This window comes from Netta rufina, assembly GCF_964035555.1.
Source record: "Netta rufina genome assembly, chromosome: 6".
Classification (NCBI taxonomy): domain Eukaryota; kingdom Metazoa; phylum Chordata; class Aves; order Anseriformes; family Anatidae; genus Netta; species Netta rufina.
In genome coordinates this window covers 39,815,301-39,838,286 of record NC_140129.1, presented here as the reverse complement: position 1 = coordinate 39,838,286, position 22,986 = coordinate 39,815,301, and the positions used below count along the sequence as shown (strand labels likewise).

At 45.7% G+C, this 22,986-nt stretch overlaps 1 protein-coding gene across 3 annotated transcripts; it reads left to right on the top strand.

Annotated features, from left to right (window-relative positions):
- Window positions 1–5,006: 5,006 nt before the first annotated feature.
- Window positions 5,007–22,116, top strand: ACVR1C (activin A receptor type 1C; the record flags this gene model as incomplete). 3 transcript variants are annotated; one of them, XM_084288816.1, is made up of 8 exons in its annotated part: window positions 5,007–5,175; window positions 17,002–17,247; window positions 19,188–19,418; window positions 19,738–19,905; window positions 20,657–20,813; window positions 21,128–21,252; window positions 21,527–21,657; window positions 21,991–22,116. In XM_084288816.1, exons 1-8 carry the CDS (start codon window positions 5,022–5,024, stop codon window positions 22,114–22,116), a joined length of 1,338 nt encoding a protein of 445 aa, XP_084144942.1. In that variant the 5' UTR covers window positions 5,007–5,021. The 3 variants fall into 3 exon arrangements, with proteins under 3 accessions (XP_084144942.1, XP_084144943.1, XP_084144944.1); XM_084288817.1 differs by lacking the exon at window positions 17,002–17,247; XM_084288818.1 differs by lacking the exons at window positions 17,002–17,247; window positions 19,188–19,418.
- Window positions 22,117–22,986: the final 870 nt, after the last annotated feature.

Below are 22,986 nucleotides of genomic sequence, written 5' to 3'. Positions count from 1 at the left end.
CGCCTGTCCCTGAGCATTGGTGGGGGGGAGGCTGAGGAAGCTGCACGAGGCTGTGACAGACGTGGCGAGGGCTGAGGGCTGCTGCTCTGCCATGCACTGCTGTGGTTGTATTTTAAGGTGATCTTTCTGCACTATTAGCAGTGGATTCTTGGTGTACATAAATGTTGGAAACGAGGTCAGATACTTGAGTCTACTCTGGGTATTCTATCCTGATCTCTAAAGGAGAAATTAGCTAGTAGTACAGGCAGGTATCTGGGGAATCTTGCATGTCTTTTTTCTCTTCTCTTCTCTTCTCTTCTCTTCTCTTCTCTTCTCTTCTCTTCTCTTCTCTTCTCTTCTCTTCTCTTCTCTTCTCTTCTCTTCTCTTCTCTTCTCTTCTCTTCTCTTCTCTTCTCTTCTCTTCTCTTCTCTTCTCTTCTCTTCTCTTCTCTTCTCTTCTCTTCTCTTCTCTTCTCTTCTCTTCTCTTCTCTTCTCTTCTCTTCTCTTCTCTTCTCTTCTCTTCTCTTCTCTTCTCTTCTCTTCTCTTCTCTTCTCTCCGTATCAGTTTTTGAGATATTTATTCCTTCTTCTGTAAACGTTATGGATGGCTGTTCAAGAGATCAGTGACATTATCACTTTCCTATTATTTCAGACTGTTACACTTGACAGGCACTTCTTATTGTAATGTCTGCCAAACACAAATTTCTTCTCAGTTTCTCCATGTTGGATACCTGCTTCTGGATGAACTACATTTAAAAGTTATCTATGTATATTTTCTAGGAAGAAAGAGTATCATCTTGCTTACAATTCAGACTCTAATCTTGTCTCTGAATAGATGTATCTGGTTTGGTTGTTGTTTGAGCAATGGCTTGAAATTGGGCAGCATTTAGACTCAGGTGAGCTGTGGCAGAAGACATAACACCAGGGAAAGCTGAAATGCAGGCAGGAGGGAGGAGGCAGTGCAGATTTCAAGCCTCAGTAGAGCCCCTTTGCATCTGGTCAGTAACAAAGATGTGCAGAGCCTTCGTTCTTGCTGACCCCTCTGCTGCTCCAGTTCTCACCCGGGACATCCGACAGCACAGACTTGCTCCATCCCGGGGCACCTGGCTTTAGGGAGCCTCGGCTGGAGGAGCTGGCCTGCAGGCTGGTGCAGAGCAGTAGGACGTTGCTGAAGGCAAGGAAACCTCTCCCTGGAGCCTGCCAGCACATCGCTGCACTGCCCTGCAGGGAGAGCACCAGACCTTGTGTGGTGGGGAGTGATGGGACTGGGCCTGAAGAAACGGGGGCTGACAGGTCGAGGAGGCTAATGCTGCAGCTGGCAACCTGGAAGGAAAGAAAGAGTGACTGAGAGCGGGGAGTAGAGCCGGAGCTGGGAGATGGTGAAGGAAGAGACGTGTGGACTGGGAGGATGCTTCGATGAGTCTCTGGGAACTGGTGGGGTGTGAGCTGTGAGCGTGAGCCCTCTTGGGAGGAGCAGAGGCGATCAGAGGGTGCCACGAAGGGGAGCTGCAGGCAGTCCCATGACAAGGTCCCTGTGACGAGATGGCAGTGGGGGCCTGCAGCTGTCTGAGGAGGGTGAATGGGACAGGGAGGTGGGGGTGGGCATGGGCTGAGAGTCGGAACCAGAACAGAGAGCTGGAAGGAACTGGGAAGCACTGGCTGGAGACTGCTCTTGCTAGAGCAGCGGTTCACAGCTTTTTCCAAAGGAGTGCTGAAAAAGGCAGCAGTGCTCGTGTGGCAGGACACACGCATGTTGTAATGTTTTTGTAGGATGTAATGTTTTGGGTGTGGACAAGTTCTGCTCTCTGTGTGTCTCTTCCAAATTGAACTTAGTGTTCCCATCAAACCTTCGTGTGTATCTTCCGTGACTTCTGCATGCTTGGTATTTCTGAATGAGGAGTGCTGGTAGAGCTGCCTCAGGCTCCAGGACTTTGTGGTCTCCAGAGAGCAAAAAAATGCTCTGAAAGTATCGAGTTCCCTGTGCTCCTTTCCCTGCTCCTCCCAGCTGGTCATCTGCTTTCACTTTCAGAAGCAATGACATTGTGGTTGGGCTGTACTGACAATATTTACCAAAAAGCTTTTTCTTTTTGTTCTACTTAGTATAATGGCTTCTTGCAGAAGCAGCTCTGTGGGGAATAGCCCTTATTTCCATAGGTTCGTGAACTTTCAGTTGTGGGCAGTAAATTGGACAAGTCAGTTTCAAGCAAAATATTCAGAAGAAATAGGAAAAATGGGCCTAGACTCTTTCTTTCGGGCAGTCTCTGAATACAGCAGGAGGAAATACTGATCTTGTGGTGGCACTCTTTGCTTTCCCTGCAAGCAAGCTGACCGTCAGACTGGTCTGCACGTGTGACTTCCAGCCACCCCTGGTTGCAGACAGGCTCGAGGGAGAAGAAATAAAGATCTTTTATTCAGGAAATAGGAGACAATCTTAGCTTGGTCAAAGTGGGGCTGCAGAGCCTCTTAGACACTCTTTTCTCATCCTGTGTTCATGGTGCTCAGAGGAATGCCCTTGGAGCTGTTCAGGAACCGCAGTGACAGTTTTGATTAGCTCTCCTTTCAAGCAATCCACAAAATGTCAGGATATAGATAAAGCAGTTATCTGCTGTGGATGACATTGGAAAGACCATTTCCTATTTTATTTTTAGCCCATGAGAAGGTGGGGGAAAAGAGCATAATGGCATATCTGAATCACTGAAGACACTTGCAACTGTCATTTATTTTCATTTCCTCAAGTAATCCTTTTATTTTGCAGCATTGATGATGATGTCTGTTTCTCTTCTGCCAGGTCTCTTATTTCTTTGGACCTGATGAGTCTTGCTCCTGGCATCTCTTCCAGGACTATGTCTTTACCGAAGATTCACCTGTTCCTGTTGCTGGGTGATTGTGCTCACTCCCCTGCACAGAGAGAACACTGAAACAGACACGCAGTGATACGGTTCCTGGCATACCCTGCATCCAGGATAAACATGAACATATGGTGCCAAGGAAGTTTGTTGCAGGCCCGAGATGAAGATAAACACTACAAGCTGTTATTTCAGAAGGGTAGCATAGGATGAAGATTGTTGTAAAGAAAACAAATAGTGTTACAGAAACAAAAATGGGATTCATACTGACATCTGTCAGGGCTTCTTGGCTCACCCGAAGAGGCTGCTTGAGCTGTGAGTCCCCGTTAGTCCTGCTGCAGCTGTAGGTCACCTCGCATTCGTCCTCACACATGAATGTGGGACACTTATCCACATACCCATATTGCACAGAGGGCTGGGGCACTCTCATGGAAATTAATCTTTTGTCAGCTGCCAGCTTGGGGCAATGGCAGAGTCTGATTTAGCTCCCAGTTTGGACAGGGAAATGCAACATAATAAGAAATGCATCATCTGTTAGCCTGCACTGGCTTGTTGAGCGCTAGTTAGCAATCAGAGAAAGCCCTTCTGTTCCTCGTGGCCCTTCTAGATTCTAGTCACCTCATGACTTTCCTTTCTGAGATGTCTGTTATTGTTCAGTAGAAGAAAAAGTGTTCCGTACTCCCACCTAGTTCCCAAAGAAACAGAATGGATGCTTGGATATATATATATATATATTTTGTAGACTTTGTGTCCTGTCGGTAGAGCAGTGTTTGATCTTGCAGAGTGAAGATGGTGGCCCTCCTGGTGAAGGCATGCAGAATGCATTTTAGGGACCCTGTTGTAGGGTAGGAATTAAGTCAAAAGAAGAGATCAAGTCTCTGTACTCTAATTTTTCTTTTCTTTTACCACAAACTAAATAATCATATGAAGTGCAGTTAAGGAAGGGTTTCCTGTAGAAACTGCGTTCAGCCCAAGATTAAGATGCGTTGCTTACCATATCACTGCTAATATGGGTTCCTAACCTTGTCCTGAAGAGAGCAAAATTTGTTTGTTATTAAGCAATTGAAGAAAACAAGGGAGGCAAAAAACCTGTCAGCATCTGGTGTTTCATTGAGATGATGTGGTTTGGGTTCCCTGCCCTTCCAAGAAAGAGCCGATAAAGCCTGAAAATCACAGAATCACAGAATTTCTAGGTTGGAAGAGACCTCAAGATCATCGAGTCCAACCTCTGACCTAACACTAACAGTCCTCCACTAAACCATATCCCTAAGCTCTACAAACCATATCCCTAAGCATCTTCAATGTGGTGGTTACTGATTAAATGTTTTACAAAATCAGATAAAAACTCATGAAGATATGGTTAAAAGCACGTAATACTTAGCAGACACCTGACTTCTGCACAAACAGAAATTGGGCAACTATTTGCACGTTTGAAAAAAGTGCATCGTTTCAGATGACGTGGGGGAGAAAAGTCTGTCATTGCTGCCTGTGTGTGCCTGTAGGGAGGTGCATGCCAGAATGTCCTGTTGTGCCTCGGTGCTTCCTTCGTCCCATTGCTCCGAGCCAGCCGGTTCTCCAGCAAGACTGTGTGTTGGAAGCCCACAGGTGCCTGGCTGGCACAGAGGAGAAATGAATGCTTTTTTGGGAAGTCCATAGTTACATAAACAGTGGCTGTTGATATTATTTAAAGTTCAGTACCTAATGCTGTGTCTAAATATACGTTCTGAAACTGAGCAGTGTGTACATGTGCTTGTCGTGAGACTTATAGGAGATGTTGCACCAAGTCTGTAAGAGCTGAAGACTTGAATCTTTGTCTCCCCATCTAAGCAGAAGACAGCTTCCCCTGAAGCTTGTTCAGAGGTGTCAGTCTTCTCCACCATGCGGGAGAGATGCTGTAAGCTCTCCTGTGACTGAGGGCACATGGTTCAAATGCTGCTCAGCAGTGGGTACTGGAGACATCTGCTGTTGGGCGCCTCCTGCTGCCCCAAGCCCCTTGACCAGCGTGGGCTCCTGCTGGTCGTGCTTGGCCCTGACCACCCGTGGGTGCTCCTGACCAAAGGGCCAGCCTTGGTGAAGTGACCCCAGTCTTCTCATGGAAAATTGAATTGTATTTTTCAGGTCTCAAGTGTGTGTGCCAGCTGTGCGAGCACACAAACTTCACCTGCCAGACAGAGGGAGCGTGCTGGGCTTCGGTCATGCTGACCAACGGGAAGGAAGAAGTGGTCAAGTCCTGTGTCTCCCTCCCGGAGCTGAATGCTCAAGTCTTCTGCCACAGTTCCAAAAACATCACAAAAACCGAGTGCTGCTACACAGACTTCTGCAACAACATCACCCTCCGCCTGCCCATAGGTACGTACTGCCTGAATGCAAAGTGATATGCAAGTGCTTTGTGATGGCATGGGAGCTGCAGAAACACTGGGCAGAGAGCACGGCTGTGAGAGCAGCTAATTAAGATTTTAAAGGCTAGCTGTAAAGCAAAAGCTGTTGTTTTTTTTTTTTGTTTGTTTGTTTGTTTGTTTGTTTTTTTTTTTTTTTTTTTTTTCCCAACTGAGGAAAAACTAAATTGTGACTATGTTTGGGGAAAAGGAAACTTCTTGCATTGCCTAAATTTTCCAGACACTGTCTTTTGCATCCCAGGAGCTGTTAACCATGAAGACAAAAGGTGTGTGGAGGAAAAAGCCTTATCACCTTACACATCTTTATAGGCTGGGGAATCTTAAGTGAGTTTGTGGTTTGAATTGGCATTAGTTTAGATCTTGGGAAGGTTTTGGCTGGCATACAGGGGCTTCTCATGTGGCATGGATCAGCAACCCACTGCAGTTGCAAATTGGTGGTTGTGGGGAGCGGAGCACCGTGCGCTGCTGAGTGAGTGGATCATGTGTTAACTGGTGCTTTGCCAGGAGATAATGAGGACCTTACAGCCTAAGATTTACAGCCTAAACTGTCTCTGCAGCCAATGTAAAAGATCTGCATTAGATGGGTTGGGTAAGAATTCAGACTAGGGAGGTGTGGAAAGAAGGCAATTGTAGATGCTTATTGTCAACAGCATGTGGGAAACCCAGCCCATGATTTTGGCCAGATGAGGGTCTTGATGCTTGGTGAGCCTGCACTGGGATAAAGCAGCCCCAGCATGTGGGGAGCTGCTCTCCCCGTTCCCCTTGCGCAGTCTGCATCCTGCTTCCTGGCCTGGACCGCCCAGCAGCTGCTGCAGGTCGTGCAGGCACGTTGCTCTGCTGGAAGCCGCGTCTGCAGCTCTGTTGTGATGGGCAGGAGTGACATGGGCTTGTGTGGTACCTGGGGCTGGCTTGGCGGGGGCGAGGAGGGACACAGGATACAAAGTCGTTGCTGGGGGAAATACTTATGTTTCAGCAATTTTGTAAGTCTGTCTTCAGCTTTTGGCTTCTGCAGTTCATTTTAGCAGCTTGTAGTGCAGCTTTTGTTCTGTGTTAAATCAGTATCATTGATTTTTGCCCAGCAGACACAGGAAGGTGTGAGATTCCTGGTTCCAATGAGAGGGAGGAAAAAGATTTATGCTTCTGGGAGCTCTGTATATTACACAGTCAGTGCAATACTCAAGTCTGGCAGATTCAGAACTGTGTGGTGAAGTTGATTTGGTCCGTTTGAAAACATATATTTATGCTATTTTTAGATTTAATTATTGATAATATACTTCACCCTTCTCTCCAGTAAAACTTGTGCTTCATCCAAGCTTTTTGAATAAGCTGTCAACTCTACTACTTCAACAAATTATACCTTTTTATGTATAGTTCCACTAGTGAGAGATGTTACAGATAAGAAAGATGTAAAGTAATACATAATTTACAGTTGTAATTTGCACTTCAGCTGCTATTGTAGAGTAGCTAACAGAATTAAAACCATCTGTTTCTGTGAGCATTTGATACTTAAGATACAGGAGGGCAGACTCAGCTGTCAGGGAGGGGAAGGACTCCTGAAAAGTCAGTTTCTAGAGGGGACACTGAAGGGATGGGTTTGGGGAGGGAGGGCTAGGAGACTGCAGGTAGGGTGGGGAGAGGGGAAGTGATGGTGTGTGAGGAGACCCATTTAGGGGACACTTAATGCCATGTCAACAGAGACACTTGCAACTATGTGAGTAGTGGTAGTACGAGTCGAGTCGACTGAACGGTGTCTAGATGGATGGATGAGCATTTCAAATCTCTTATCCATGGAGATGCAATCCATTCTGCTTTTTCAAGCCCATTCACATGCTGTGCTACTTCTCTTCTTCGGTTCATTGTTGCCTTGCTGTTGTCTGCATGCTGAAGATGTTTTCAGGAACAATTTTACCTCAGGGCCTGCAGACCCCGCAGGACAGTGCCCGTGCCTGCTGCAGGTGATGTGTGTGTCCCAGCTGCCCGTACCTGAGGGGAGCGGTGGTGGGAGCCTACAGAGCGCTCTGTGGGATCACCCAAAGGGAGTGTGGCTGGGCTGGCCCTGGGGATTGTTGGTGTCTGGTGCTGACTGAGGGGCCGGGCGCTACTGGAGGGGGCTTGGCCCCTGCGAGCATCCCCTGAGCACCTGGGCTGGGTCATGGCCTCTTGGCTGGGGGGCTGCTCCCCTGTGTCCAACCTGACCTAAGGAGTAAGGGTTTTTTGGGTATGTGTCTTTTGGTCAACAACAGAAGGGAGATACTAATAGTAGTTACCCTCTTAGTAGTTACCCTCTAGATACGTAGAAGCAAAAGCCACACCTGTTCAGGTTGGGATGCTGGAAACTTGGGAGACAGCTGCAATTTTGAGATGGAGTGGAGGATTGTCTGTCTTCCTAACACTTGAACTGGTAGTTGCAAAACCTCCGGTTATGTGTTTCAGTACCAGCAAAAGTTACTTAATTTTTAGCCTGAGCCCTTTGCTCTAAACATTTGGGGGAATTCACGTTAGTCAAAAGTTTACAGTGCCAATGTTACTTGCTTGCTGGTCTTGCTGGACAGCCCTTTTCCAAATAATTAACATTATTTGAAAGCTTTATTTAGGCTCCAGCAGGGATAAACTTTCTTAGGGGTATTGCTGAGTATGTAGGTGAAAGAGCTGGGCAGCAGGAGATGGGGTTGTGCCGGGCCCGCTGTGCTGCAGGAGGCCTTCAGCTGGAGGGAGGCCTGCGGGCCGCGGTGAAGGCTTTGGCTGCTGCTACCTCTGCTGCCTCGCTGGTCTGGTCCTTCGCTGAGCGAGGTTCTGTGTCCAAAGCAACTTCTAGGCTACTCCTTGCTCAGCTTGCATCTCTTCTTCTTTCATTCCAGTCCTATGTGATACTTGGACATTCTAACTGAGGTCTTGGACTCATCACTGAGGAAAGAAATGTAAAATGGAGGCACCGTAGCAAATAACCAGTAGGCACTGCAACTATCAGCTGGTGTGATTAAAAAAATAAAGCAATCCAGAGACAGTTCTAGGTGTGGTAATCAGTCCAGGATCTTGCTGAAGTGGTAAAAGTTTCATTTCCATTGCTGTGTAAGGATGAGGCCAGGATTCACGCAGCTGGGACTTGTGAAAGGGCTCTGCTCAGGGTGTGCTCATAACAAGTCCCCAGGGAGAAGTGGTTGGTCCAGCAGCCCATGTGCAGGGTCACTTCATCCTTTGGCATGTCACCAGACACCTCCTGGATGGCTGTTCTCATGTTGGCTGTCAGTGATAGCAGGTAACCAAGCCACAGTGTCTGTCCATTGGTGCCTCACTTGGCCACACAGGCTCTCTGGTCTTTAACACATACCTGCTTTGTCAAGATGCTAATTTAGGCCAGCCCACCTACAGCCACCCTTTTTTTAAAAGCGTAATAGTTGGGTACTTGGTGCAGGCATCTTAATACGGGAGTTAAATGTATATCAACATATGTTTCCACTATGCAGATCCTAGTTTAAAAGTAGAGTGCATGGATACGGAAAATTTGCCATTAGGCAGGATTGAATTTCACTGAGAAGTGTTGGGAAGGTCCAAGGCAGGGCACATCCCTGCCAGAAGGCAGGAGCTTCTGCAGGCTCTTGCCACCCGGTTCCTGCAGCCCCCGCCAGCCTGGGGGCCCAGGACTCTCCAGCAGCTCTTCTTTGTGCCCACCCGCTTCAGCTCAACTCTGTGTTAATTACCAAGGGCTCACGGTGTGTAATACCAAGAGTGACTGGGAAACAATGAAGTGATGTGCACTGTGAGGATCTCTGAAGCAGAAAGCAATTTGTTTTTTATGATTGCCCATGCATGAATTTCCACGGTAAGGCTGCAGGTGGCATTGCGTGCCTCATTCAGCAGCAGAGCTGTCCTTGCTGTGTCGTGTGCAAGAGGAGGTTACTCTTGTTCTGAGTTGGGTTTTTTACTATGTGTGAAGAAAATAAACATTTCTAAGGGCAGATGCGACCTTCATATCTGCTTTTGATATACTTGTTGTGGATTTCATCGCAATTTTTTTGTGTTGACAGGTCATATGTTCCAAAGTGCAGGACTGGTTTTCAATAATTAGGGTTTTTCTGTTACCCTGAATTTATTTCCAGTTTTCTACTATTTAAGCTACAACACTTTCTGCCCAAGCCGGTGACCTGAGAGGACCTTTCTCTGTCAGTGTGGTGTCATATCAGGTCTACAGAAAATGGCCTGCATGCTGCTTCCATGCTGGTTCTTTCGATGAATGTGTGTGTCTACAAGAAATTGCCTGTGTTCACCTCAGCATGTTGCAGACTGTTTTAAGGGCTTGCTAATAAGATCTTGAAGATTTCCTCAAGTTGTAGACTGGTGCTTCACAGGGCTATCAGACTGTATTTCAGATTAGGGAGATGGTCCTTGTGATCTGTCCCCACCCTACTTGTGAGAGGGTTTTGCCCCCTCACAAGCCTATTTATAGCTGACAGACCTCTACCTGCAGCCCCAGGGCAGGTGGCTGGAGGTTCTCATAACTCAATGCTTGCATTTGGTTATGGTGGAGGGCGGTGTTTGAGCTTAGCATGTCTCAATACAAACAGGCTGGGGAACTTCTTTCCCATCTCTTCTCCAAAGCAGCAATGTTGGTGTTGGCCTCAGTCACCTCCTTCGGTGGAGGCAGTAACTCAACTGTTGAACTAGCTGTTGAACCCAAGCCTGAAGGTTCAGACTTCTTAGGCTTGTTACCAGGTGCAGTAACCAGGGCCTTCTTAACCTCGCATATCATCTGTTTATAGATGCGTGGGAAAAGTTTGTGTGACTGTCATTCTAAACTCTTGATCTCCAAACACCTAGTGATGCCAAATATTAAGTCTCTGTCTTTACAGATACTGAAAATTGAGGCTGGATGGGTGCTGGTAGGTTTGCTAATGTGTCATAGGGCTATGGGCTTTCAGAGCAGCCTGCTTTCAGTGACTGCCTAAAGAAAACCTTGACCTCTATGAGAAGGAAATTGGTGATGTGTTCAGACTGTACAATAATGCACCTGTGAGTTAGTGGGAAAATCCAACACAACAAAAAGTCTCTGTAAAAGCTTTAATTCTATTTTTTTTTCCACTTTTCCTCTTCAAATTTACCCCCATGGTTCCACCAAAAAGCACCACACTGCTAGAAAGGTGTCTGCTCACTCTGGGGTCCTGGTGGTGCAGCATCTCTAGAACTTGAGATGAAAAAGTTATTGTTCTGTATTTATATGATGGAAAATGAGTCAGAGGAGTGAGGAGGCTTTATGGAACAAGATTAAGATAGCAGTGGGATTAACAAACTGTATTATAAGTAATTTGCCAGCTCTTCTCTTTACTGTCATTGCCTAAACTGTGCAGTCACAAAAGGCACTCATATCACCTACAGAGGTACACAGCAGGATGAAAGAAAGTGGAATATAGAACAAATCCTAAGAAAAAAAATCCTTGGACATATTCATATTGATAAGAAAGATGATTTGTACTAGCTAGATTAATTACCACACAATATTTTCTCTCTCTCTCTCTCTCTTTTCTTTTTTTAAATATCTATGTGTTTTGTTTTGTTTTGCTTTTAATGAACAAATAATTACTTTTCACTATATTTACCTCTTTGAAAATCCCTAAAAAAATTAAAGCCTTTTTAGGTGAATGGAATGCACAGATTTGTTAATATTCAAGAAGTCAGATACTGCTGTACTAGTTTATAAGGCACATAGTAATGCAGAAAATTAGAAGAATCAGCCTTCAACTAATAATTTTCAGAATGAAATCAAGTGTTTGAAAATATATTATAAAGGAAATACATTCAATTGTTTAAATGTAAGAAAAAGTAGTAACTGTTTTTCTGTAATTTAAAGCAGGGGAAAAAAAGAAAAAAGAAAAAAGAAAAAAAGATCCATATTAAGGAACATGATTATAAAGGATCCTGAAGGGCAGATGGGTGAGCAGGCTGCCCTGCTGGTCAGGGTTCAGGGTAAGGCTCTGGCTTTGCCTTTTCTTTATTCTAGGCATTCATTGTCTCTTATTGAACATCATGTAAAGGTTTATTTTTGTTTTCCCAGTACTAGCATCATCAAGAATAGCTTAGAAGGAAGGTACAGAGAGAGCGAAGAGAAAAAAGACAATTATTTCACTGAGTTTTCTAACTTTTCTAAAATGTTTAGTGATGGATAAAAATAGGGAGGATGGGGAATGCGGCAAAAAGAAAAGAGGAAGTGAAATATTTTGGTATATATTTTTGCTATTCTTTGAGGCCACTTTGTTTCTTCTGAACTGGTGGGTTTGGAAGCCAGTGCCAGAGTCCAGTGCCAACACTAACAGCTTGTGTTACTACTCTGCTGCACTGCAATAGTAGAAACTTCATTTAGTTGATTGTTTTCTGCGTTGAGTTTTTGATGAAAAAGATGATGTTATGGCACGGATGTCAGGACAGAGGTTAAGACTGGAAAACGAAGGGGGAAGAAGAGCTGCTGCTGACCAGCTTCTACCTGGACCCGGGGTCCTGCAGCCTGCTAGTGGCCAGCTGAGCTGGCCAGGAAGCTCTGGAGCAGATGTGATCAGTGGGACCTGTTTGGACCACTGTGAGGAGTGCCGCATCCAGTACCAGCTGTCCTGAAGACCTTAGCCTCTAAGTTACACACGTTCTCTGCCTGGCCATTAGGAGGTTAGCTGACCCAATGACAGGTTGTCAGCATGGGTTGTAGCGTGGTGCAGAGCTGCTCAGAGGTTAAAATAACTGTGTGAGCTGTACTAAACCTGTTTCCTTTCCATGTTCACCCAGTTCGGTGCTGTACCACTGATGCAATTCTTCGAATAATCTCCCACTTGGACTGATCTGAAGTTCTCCTTGAAAAAGGTTCTGTAGGCAGAGCTGCAGCCTGTCATAGCTGCTCTGTGAATGTGTAATTCGGCAAATATTTCACATACTGTTGAACATCTTGGCTGTCCCAGGTTCATGTTCTCCAGAGGAATTTGTAAGAATACAGCCATTTGAAGAGAAGGCAGGGGAAGGGACAGGGAATCGGGGAAATGGGAATTTAGGTAATGTATCTGTTTATCTTGCAGCTGTATCCCTGATGGCTTTGCTTGAACCTCCAGATCCTTCAGCAGGCCTTTCCCAGATGATTTCTGAATGTCCTGAAAGGGATGGTGGAGTCTGCAGTCATGGTGGAGGCTGGAGAAACTTGATTTTAGTCTCTAGTCCAAATTATGTATTTTAATATTCTGTACATCTGATTAGAGCTCTGCATTAGATACAATACATTTTCTTACAGCATTGGAAAGAATACATATTTTTTTTCCCACCTAAGTAGTTTAGGAACTTAAATATGAATAGTTTAGGACTTTTATAAGTCTTAAGGTTGCCATTATATGTTAAAAAACAGGCAAATGCCATGTGTGAGAATGTCTTTTCTGTGGGAGGGAAAATAACTTTTTTTTTTTTTTTTTCTCCTGCCTAAAAGCACTCTTCTATTTACACAACTTGGAATATAACTGTACCATATTGTGAAATTGCTAAAGATTGCCAGATGTGCTATTTTTGTTTCATACATGGCAACATGTCTTCAGGGTCTATTCTTGATCAGTAAGACATTGAATAATACATTAGACATAAGATTGCAAAACATTTTGATTAATGGTGTTGATTTAATAGTTTTAGGTAGTCATGAGAGATTTTCTTATTTCCCAAAGTGTTTAACATTGCTCAACTGCCGTAAACATTACCACACTTATTTGGTGCTTTTGTCTCAAATTACTGTTTGTACCTTGTGTGCTGTGTGTTTTCCTCATCGCTCCTCCGGCACACGGCGTTGCTGTGGGAAGCCCCAGGGGCTCGCGGTGTCCCAGCCCACAGCAGCACGCTGCAGGGCACGGTCGCGGTGCTGCTGCAGGATGCCATGTCGCAAGGGGTCAGCATGTGAAGACGGCCTGCAACAGAACGCGAAGCAGAAAGCACAAGGCTGGTAATTCCCAAGGCTCCCGTGTGTGCTCTGTGAAGAACTGGAAGGGGTTTGAGTAGTTGCCAGCAGCCTCGATCTACGCTTTGGTACAGCCAGGAGACTAAGGGAGGACAAATGTGGTCTCCAGCTGACTCCTTCCAAGAAACTTCTCTAGACAGTCAGGATCTCTTCATTTCCCAGGAACTTGGTGGAGACCCCATGCAAACCGCCCCGGATGCCTCAGCTCCCAGTCTCACTGCTACCTCGCCTCCTGCATCTGAGCACTCTCAACTTAAGCAGCATCCCAGAGGAGTCCTGTAAGCATCACTGAACTTGATTTTATTCTGAACAACTGTTACTGCTTAAGTCATAAAGTTGGCATCTGTTTGTATTCCTGATTCTGGATGTTACCTTCTTGAGTGGATGTGAGTGTTTGAGCTTTGCTTCTGCCTCACTGATGTCCCACTCTGAGTCCCCAGCATGACCCTAAGTGTCTTTGTCTCTGTGTCCCCTTGCCCATCCTCCTGTGCAAGGCAAGTTTTTTCTGCTCTGTGCCCAAGGAGTTAAAATGTGCCTGTTGGCCTGCTGTACTCGCTATGTCCCTGCTAGACCTGCCAGCTTCTGCTTTCCTGGCTCCCAAAGCACCATACTGAGAGGGAAATGTCTTTAAAAATTAAGTTATGCAAAGTTCTCTCAGCCTGCACTGCTATTGTTTAACAATACAAATTATGCTTTATATTCAGTAAAAATGTCTGATCACTTTGGTGCTACAGTTTGAGACTTTTTTTTTACCGATAATCATAGGTTTTTTTTTTTTTTTTAAAGACATGCTGAGTGTTTTTTTAGTGTCCCAAAAATCTGCCATAAAACCTCTTTCATCAGCACAAACACTTGTACAATGTACAACCCGTGCACTGAAAGTTCAGAAAGTTTCATGTCCCTACTCCAGAAGCCCCAGGTGGATTGCTGTGCCATTTAATTCTGTTTGCAAATCCGTGCACCAAACCTAGATTTGCAGAATGTATGACATAGAATCGTAGACATAAAGACTGCCGTAGTATGGCTTTAATATTAAAATTCCATCAAAATGGGTGCTTTCTTTTAGGTTCATTGGGTGAGTCAGGAGCATGCCCTGCAATGAGAGAAGTGGCTGTGGGTGTGCACGTTTCACCACTTGCCTTGCTCAGACATCAGTATTTTGTGCTTGTTGTCATCACCCAGTTTCAGGAAACCACGGAAAGTTTTTTTTTATATATACATAGATAAGTATATAGTTTTAAGATTAAAAGAAAGCCAGCAGTAACTGTTATCCTTTTTGCTTGTACAGGTTTGCCACCTGTGACATCCAAGCTTGCAAGGGAACTCACAAGGCTTGAAAGAAAAATAAAATAAAAAGGAACCAAATGGAAGATTTTGAGGAAGTTTGCTTCTGGCAAGCATGGTGCTCTAGAATGGAGGATGCTGTGAAAATGGACAAAAGGGAAGGACCAGGAGGGGGACACGTGGGAGCAGTGAATGTACTTGATGGAAAGGGGCAGAAGTGGGCTGGCAGGAGACCATGTGGTGATGAAGTAAAACGTCTGCCTGGCAAAAGCAGGCGTGTGCATGCGATGGAGGTTTGCAGACAGGAGCAGGAGGCGCGGGTGAAGAACGTCCCATCAGGACTACTGCTTGCTTTGCCTCCCGTAGCCATTCCACGTGGGCAGCACCCACAAGCATGGCAGGTGCCTAAGGTCACTTGCAACTGGAGCAAATATTTCATAGGAGGACCACCTGTCACCGCTTCTTGCAGGAAGGGAGGATTGCCACTTCAGTTCGTGGGCACTGAGTTTGTGTGCCCGTCTCCAAAGACCGCGCATGGAAACGCCTCCTTGCTGAAACGCTTCTCCTGCTGCTCGACTGTTGCTGTTCAAAGCCTCATGAGTTGTTTTTTTTTTTTTTTTTCTTTTTCTTTTGATCTTATTTGCATGGGCCTAAGGACAATAAAGTCGTATGTTTTCTCATTTTATGTTGTTTTTCAGCAGTTGGTGAAGGAATGGGTATCTCAAAGTGCCTTGTGCATGTTTGTCTTTACCAGCCCCCGCTGACAGACAGTGAATGTGCCTAGGTCTGTGCGTGGGGGCATTGATTCGGGCAATGCACTGGAAGTCCTGTGTTTTGTATGCCAACCACCCAAGTCACTGCTCCTTGCCCTGGCTCTTTGCACCAGGTGCACAGCTTTCCATGCAGCTGGGCAGCCCTCGCCAGGGCCCAGCACACACAAAGTCATACATGGAGCAGTGTGCCTGAGCAGCAGGAATGGCCCCACAGTGCCCAGAGCCAGCTGCGGCACCAAAGCTCATGAGATAAAGGATACCTGCTTTCTGCACTTCAGCAGTCCTCTGGAGGAACTTTCTGGCATGTGGATGCAGTCAAAAACAGCTTAGGAAATCACAGCACATCGGTTAATGAGCAGCAGCCACAAGGAAGCATCCTGCCTGCAAATCCTCTTATGAATCTGCCAGCTAACCCTGTGAACATCCTGTTGAAGACTATTAAAGGAAAAGCCCGTGGGCGAGATGTAGTGACTTTGCTTTCAGAATGGTTTGAATTGTATTCTGTGAATAGACACGGGTCTGTTGTTAACTTTTTGTTTATTTTCTTTTCTTTTCTCACTTATTCAAGTGCATTGTGTTAAAAATGTAAGGGAGAGAAGAAAAAGGACCAAATTGACTTTGCACAGCTAACTGCTGATCCTGGCACTTCTGAATCATGGAGTGCATGCCTTGATACTGTCCTTTGAAGAAAAACTGCTTCAGTCATAGTATTAACTGGAGGAAAGTAAGTGTCCGTACTGAGAGCCAGGGAACTCGTCAGGCTTCTGAGACTCCAGAGCAGTGAGTGAGCTGCAGAGTGCTTCTGTGCAGTGCCTCAGCTGCTCCCAAACTGCAGCACACTCACTGCCTAGCACTTTCTGAAAGGGAAAGAGGACCTTTTTTTTTCTAGAAATACTACAGGAGTGACGTTGTATGGTATGAAGTTGATGATTCTTGAATCTTCTATAACCTTTAGGCCCACAATTTGGAACTTGTGATTCGGTGTGCTTTGATTAAGTGGTTGTTTTATTTTTTTAGCTTATTCACAATTTTGTGGGCATTAGGGAGACCATGTACAAGTAAACACCGTAATAATGTATTCCTGCAGCATCTTGGTATGTTTTTTACCCCTGTAGTTTTAAATGGAAACTGATGCAGAACAGTCCCTTTCCTTGACACTTGTAAAATATAACTTTGTGAACACAAGTTTCAAAAGCGTTCTGTCTTAGAAATCCTTTTGTTGCCTCATTACTAGATCTCTGTATTCCCCTATGCATTCAGTATTAGGGAAGCAGCTTTTCCAAGGATTCGGTTTTGGCTGGGACAGTGCATTGAGAAATCTGTACACGAGCTGTTAGGAGAGGGAAGGGCATGGTGCTGCCGGCGGTGGAGCTGATCGGGTGTGTGGCACCACTTGGTCGTGCTGGGTGTGGGGCCGAGTCTCAGCTGTGCCGTGGGTGCCTCGCACCCGGCCTGTGCCTTGCCAGCCCTAGCACCGGGCTGCATTTTGGTCTGCCCTGCTGCCAGCTTGCTGTGCTGGTCCTGTCTCCTCATCCATGGTGTTTGTGGTGGTGCTTGTCAGTGGTAACACAGCATTGGCCTGAGCCCGAGGTACACACAAAGACCTGTGCAGGGAAAGCCTCAGTAGCATGCAGAGCCTTGGTCTGTCCTGCTGCCAGCAGGACTCGGGGAAATAATTAAACCTCGATGTCTCATCTGCTCAGCAGTCCCTCACTCACTGTCTGTTTTCCCCCACCCTTTCCCTTGTCTCTCCCCAAAGCGTCCGAGTCCCCGAGCCGTGCCAGCGCAGGGCCCGTGGTGCTGGCGGTGACGGTGGCGGTGCCCGTCTGCGTCCTGTCCCTCGTGGCGGTGCTGGCTGCCTGCGCCTGCCAGGGCCGGCGCTGCGCCTACGGCAGGAAGAAGCAGCCCAATGTGGAGGAGCCGCTCTCTGAGTGCAACCTGGTCAGCTCGGGCAAGACGCTCAAGGACCTCATTTACGACATGACCACGTCTGGCTCCGGCTCTGGTACGGGGGTGTCCCTGGGTGCACCGCGTCTCGTGTCCACCAGCACCATGGGGAGCAGGGCTGCTGTTCTCGCCCTGTCGCTGGCTCCCTGTGGGGCTTCAGAGCAAACGCTGGTGATACTGAGCCAAGCACTCACCTGCAGAGCGGTGACAGACGTGCTCTGAGCCTGGGATCTGGTGCAGGGGCACCCATGGGCTCCCACGCCTGGCACACGCTGTGCTGGGGGGAGGCCAGGAGGGCTGGCCAGGCTTTGGTTGCTCTCCTTCTGTCAAGTAGCAAAAGCTCAATTCCTTCCTCCGACGCAAAGGTTAAGAAGGTGACTCAGAAGTGTGTTGCCTGTGCTAACAGAGCCATTGGTGGCTAATATGTCCTAGCTGGCCGCAGGAAGTACTGCTGTTAACTGGATGAAGCAGAAAGCCACTGCTGACGTCCTCCCGACTGTGCCAAAATACAATTACTCCAAATACTTATTTTGAGCAGTATACTAATATTTTTAATGTTTTCCCCATTTGTAATATCCTTTCTGCTATGAGGCCCCCACTGCTATTGAGAACTTGCCTAATCACAGAATCACAAAATCCCAAATTCCAGTTCATCGTGTTGGTGGCACATCTGGTGTGTGTGGCCCAATTTGCTGTAACTATAATTTTTATTTATCTGAAAAATACATAAATTATGCTGAATTTTATTTGTAGGTGAGAAATGTGCAAATGATGCTTAATTTAATTGACTATACCTTCCATGGACTGCATACCTGCAGGCTTAATTTATTATACTTTCCCAATCTTTCTTTGTGGATATGATAAACTTTGTATACCCTGCGGGTTTAACTGCTCACACGCAGCTGAGCTAACCACAGGGCTGTCTTTGTGCCAGCCTGCAGTGGAGGCAGAGGAAGAATCTACCGGCACTGGTGCAGTTTATTCTGATTTCAGGCAAATAACAAGTGCATTCCTTGTGGCCTTGCCACGATGCTTGCAGGGTGGCCACCAGCAGCCAGGACAGGGCTGTACAGAGGCAGCAGTGGGTACAAGGTGCCAGGGAAACCAGAGGAGAAATTTGAATAAATTTGAATAACCTGACCTTCAAACTGTAATTTTTCATGCTGATTAATATTCTCTGTTAAAAGCCAGGCTGTCTGGATTTAAGAAAAATAAAAAGTTTTGCTTTAAGATGCAGTATCAAATCAAACAAGGCAGGGCTTTATGGCTTGAAAAAACAAAGGGAAAAATATGGTGAATACCATAGAAAAGATCCCAGATATGATAGAAAGTTCCAGATACATTAGAGCAAGATTTTGAAAATGAGGCATGGGACATCACATCAAATAATTAGGAACAATAAATAAATGAATAAACACACACACACACACACACACAAAAACACAAACAAACAACAACAAAAAAAAACCCACAGTGTTACAGGTGCTCAGTAAACGAACACTATTTGGGATATGTACTGACTGAGGCATGGGCTGGTGGAAAACTAGGATCATAAGTACAGTTATGTATGTGTAAAAATGAAATGCTTCAAAAATGAAATTCTTCAGAAGAATACACTTAAGAGACCAAGTGGAGGTTGAGTGTTATTAATTCTGGTGTGTTTAACACCACAACTGACATTGATAAGGCTGCTGCCACAAGGAGAGAACGTACATGTATGTGCATTCCAAGTGAGGAAAATGTTAGTGTTACTGTTCTCAATGTTTCTTAGCACCTGGGTGTATGCTCCTTTTCTGAGAGGAAGAAAATGCTCTAAACTTCATACAAATCTGAAAAGTCAGTTTATGTTTAATGTATTTGAGAAATGCTGTGGTAAACAGTATACGGGACTTAGCAACATCTATTTATAAAACAAACAAACAAAAAAAACGCCTTCTTGCAAAAGTTGTGAAATTGCTGACCTATTTCACAGACGCCCATCTTTTCCTTTCAAACTAGGCTTACCTCTGCTCGTACAAAGAACAATTGCAAGGACTATCGTTCTGCAGGAAATCGTGGGAAAAGGCCGCTTTGGTGAAGTCTGGCGTGGAAAGTGGTGTGGGGAAGATGTTGCCGTGAAAATCTTCTCCTCAAGAGACGAGCGGTCATGGTTTCGGGAGGCAGAGATTTATCAGACAGTTATGCTGAGACACGAAAATATCCTGGGCTTTATTGCTGCTGATAACAAGGGTATAATTGCATTTCCTCATTCAGTTTCACAATTTAAAGCTGTCTGGCCAACAGCATACCCATACCACGGGGCACTCGGAGTGTCTGCCTGAGGCTGGGCCCTGCTGCCCCGGTCCCAGCTGAAGTGAGTGCCGGGGAGGTCCCCAGCCAAGGCTGCCACCGTCTGCCCAGGGCAGGGACAACGGGGCCAGGTGGTGCTTGAGGCGTGCTGGGACCCCATCTGGACCTGCCAAGGGGGTGGGTGCTGGCCAGATGATGGGGAGGACTTTTCTTGGTGACATTTCTTATGAAGCTGAACCATCTCGCATCCTCTTGGCAGATAACGGGACCTGGACCCAGCTGTGGCTCGTCTCCGAGTACCACGAGCAAGGGTCCCTGTTCGACTACCTGAACAGGGGCACGGTGACAGTGGAGGGCATGGTGAGGCTGGCACTGTCCATCGCCAGTGGGCTGGCACACCTGCACATGGAGATCGTGGGCACGCAGGGTAAGCACTTCTCCCCCTCTGCCCTTCAGGTATGTGAAGGGACTCGGTGGTGCTGATAGAGCAGAGCATGTGTTATTTGCACCACCAGAAACTGTATTAGCATGAGCATACATGGTACAGGGTAAATAGAGACTAGCAATATAATCTTCCCAACTGAGTTTGTGGTCCTCGTAGCTTTTAAAATGCAGATTTTCAGATTTTCGGCACTGTTTCTGCTGTAATTTGGGATAACCTAACTACACCCCTTCCTTGCCAGTCAGGCACAAAGAATATTGGGCCGGTCTGTGTTCGGATAAACAAAACTCTCCTCTGTTATTGATGTGATAATGAAGCAGCCACTTCACAGAGCTAACCACTGCGTTTGGGTAGTGCTGCAGCTAATTGTGTCTGTTTCAAAAAACACTCATTGCCTGTCTGCTCCAGCCTTTGTAAGTGAGCATCTGTGGGAGCAGCTCTATTAGAGGGGTATGCTAATGAATGATTCTCTAAATGACTTTGGAGTGAGAATTTACAGTTTTGTTCCTGAAACAGACATATTTGAACAAAAATGCTTTTTTTTTTTTTTTTTTTTTTTTTACTATTTATTTTGATAGCATTGATCAGAGCTTTACTTGGAACAAAATTGCCTGTCGTGTTTTTTTACAAGGTATAGCACCAAAACTGAATAAAAATGTTTTTGTTTTACTTGCTCATTATACTAAAATTTGTACTGCGACCACCAGAACAGACAGCAGTTCTTTGTTGTGAGCAGGCAAGCCAGCGATCGCACACAGAGACCTGAAATCCAAGAACATCCTGGTGAAGAGGAACGAGAGCTGTGCCATCGCAGACCTGGGGCTGGCTGTGAAGCACGACTCCGTTCTCAACACCATCGACATCCCGCAGAACCCACGGGTGGGGACGAGGAGGTGCGGGCAGGCAGCACAACGAGCTTCCCCGCAGGCTCCCAGGCTCCTGGCGGGGTGGTGTGGTGCCGTGCAGTGGATGCTGTGTAGTGGATGTGGTGTGGTGCAGCGCGGTGGGTGCAGCATGGTGTGGTGGGCACAGGCTGGTGGCCACTGGGCACACTGCTGGGGCAGCCCGCACATCCTTCCCGGTGCTGCAATGACTTGAGGTGGCCATGGCATCCCTCTTTCCTGTCTGTATGTCTGTCACGTGGCAGCGCAGCCGCAGTCATCTGTGCGAGCTGGCTCTAGCAAACTGACCTGTGTGTCCTTTAAAGGTACATGGCTCCTGAGATACTTGACGATGCGATGAACACGAACATCTTCGAGTCCTTCAAGCGTGCAGACATCTACTCTCTTGGGCTAGTCTACTGGGAGATAGCACGAAGGTGTTGCATTGGAGGTGAGCTGTCTGCCCTTTTTATTCTGCTGTCCAGACTGCTTTCATCCTAAATAAACCGAACACAATTAAAGGAACCATGTTCCTGGCCCCGTACTCTCAATTACCCTCGTAGAATGTGGAGGCAGAAATCTGTTGTTGAGCACTTGTTCTGCACCAAGAAACAAGGTGGCCCCAAATGTCCCCATTCCTTCTCATTGCCTATAAAAACAATCGGAGTGTATTCTGAAGCAGCGATTGTGCATTTTGTGTGCCCTAAACGATAAATCTTTCCTAGGAATCACTGAGGAATACCAGCTGCCTTACTATGATGTTGTGCCTTCTGATCCATCGATAGAAGATATGAGAAGGGTAGTTTGTGAGCAGAAGCTCAGACCAAATATCCCAAACCAGTGGCAAAGCTGTGAGGTAAAAGCAGTTTTCGAGTTTGTTATAAAACCTATCTAAATAAAGACAGAACATTTCAGTGAGACAGAGGGAAGCCCGTGCCCAGCCTCCACTCAGTTTAAATGCATTCAGATGTCTAGGCTTGTTTCAGCTCCCAGATCAATGCGTAGGAAACTGTCTTAGCACCAAATTCCAAACTTCTTTCTTTCACTGTGGTAGATAGGTCTTGACTTATGGCATTGCTGTTCTGTCATTTCAGAGCTATATTTTATCTTCTAGCATTGCATGTAAGCAGCTGAAAGCAGCAGGCGGTGGTTCTGTTCCTGACCTGTTTTCCTAACTTGTGATTTGAAGGCACTGCGAGTGATGGGCCGGATAATGCGCGAGTGCTGGTACGCTAACGGAGCCGCCCGGCTGACTGCGCTCCGCATCAAGAAGACAATTTCACAGCTCTGCATGCAGGAAGACTCCAAAGCCTAACAGAACTCCTTGGAGGAAGACGGGAATGCATTCTTCTGTTCATCTTTTAACATGTGATATTACTTTTATTTTTGGTCTACCTCACATAATGTGGTTCAGTATTTAAGTGCCCGGACCAGAGCACTGACATCTAGCTTCATAGTTGGCCACTGGGAGGGGCAGCTTTTGACCTGTAGTTCTTGTTTTGTACAGCAAGTCCCTGGGTTGTGCGGGTTTTCTAAAGTATTTTAGATACTAGGTTGAATGGCAGAAAGGAGCTTTAAACACTACCACGGTGTAAAAATACATTTTGCTATTGTGCTTTTTACTTTAGTCAAAACCCAAAACTTACTGCAAACAGCCAGGATTAGTTAAAGTGTTTGCAAGAAAAACCACACATTTTAACCTCAAAAGAAGTAAAAGACCAAATTTAATCAAGCTTTTTACATATTTCTACACAGGAATCTGAAAAGGGGCTATAAATAAAATGAATTTTTAAATACTGTATTTATCAATACCTAAGTGAATAAGATGAAAATTCTACTAAGCGTGTATATTGTGAACAAAAGTACCTAGTTGTTTTTTTTAAATAACTTTTGTTTTTATTGTCTCGATTTCATTTATATTGTTATAGTTAGGATTTGGAATTATTTTGTTCTTTTCATCTGTGTTGAACATATTGATCAAGGGCCAATTTTTCTTTTTAACAGTTAGTAGGAAAAACAATGCAGGCAATAATATTCTGATAGGTACATAGGGATGGAATGGGAGAAATTTTACTGTAGCTGAGAAAATGTATATTTTTAAACAGCATCTTGCCAATCCATCATTGGTAACGTTTTGTAGTGCCTTTTGATGTTTTAGGGAGAAGCTTTGACAAAGCTGGTTCTT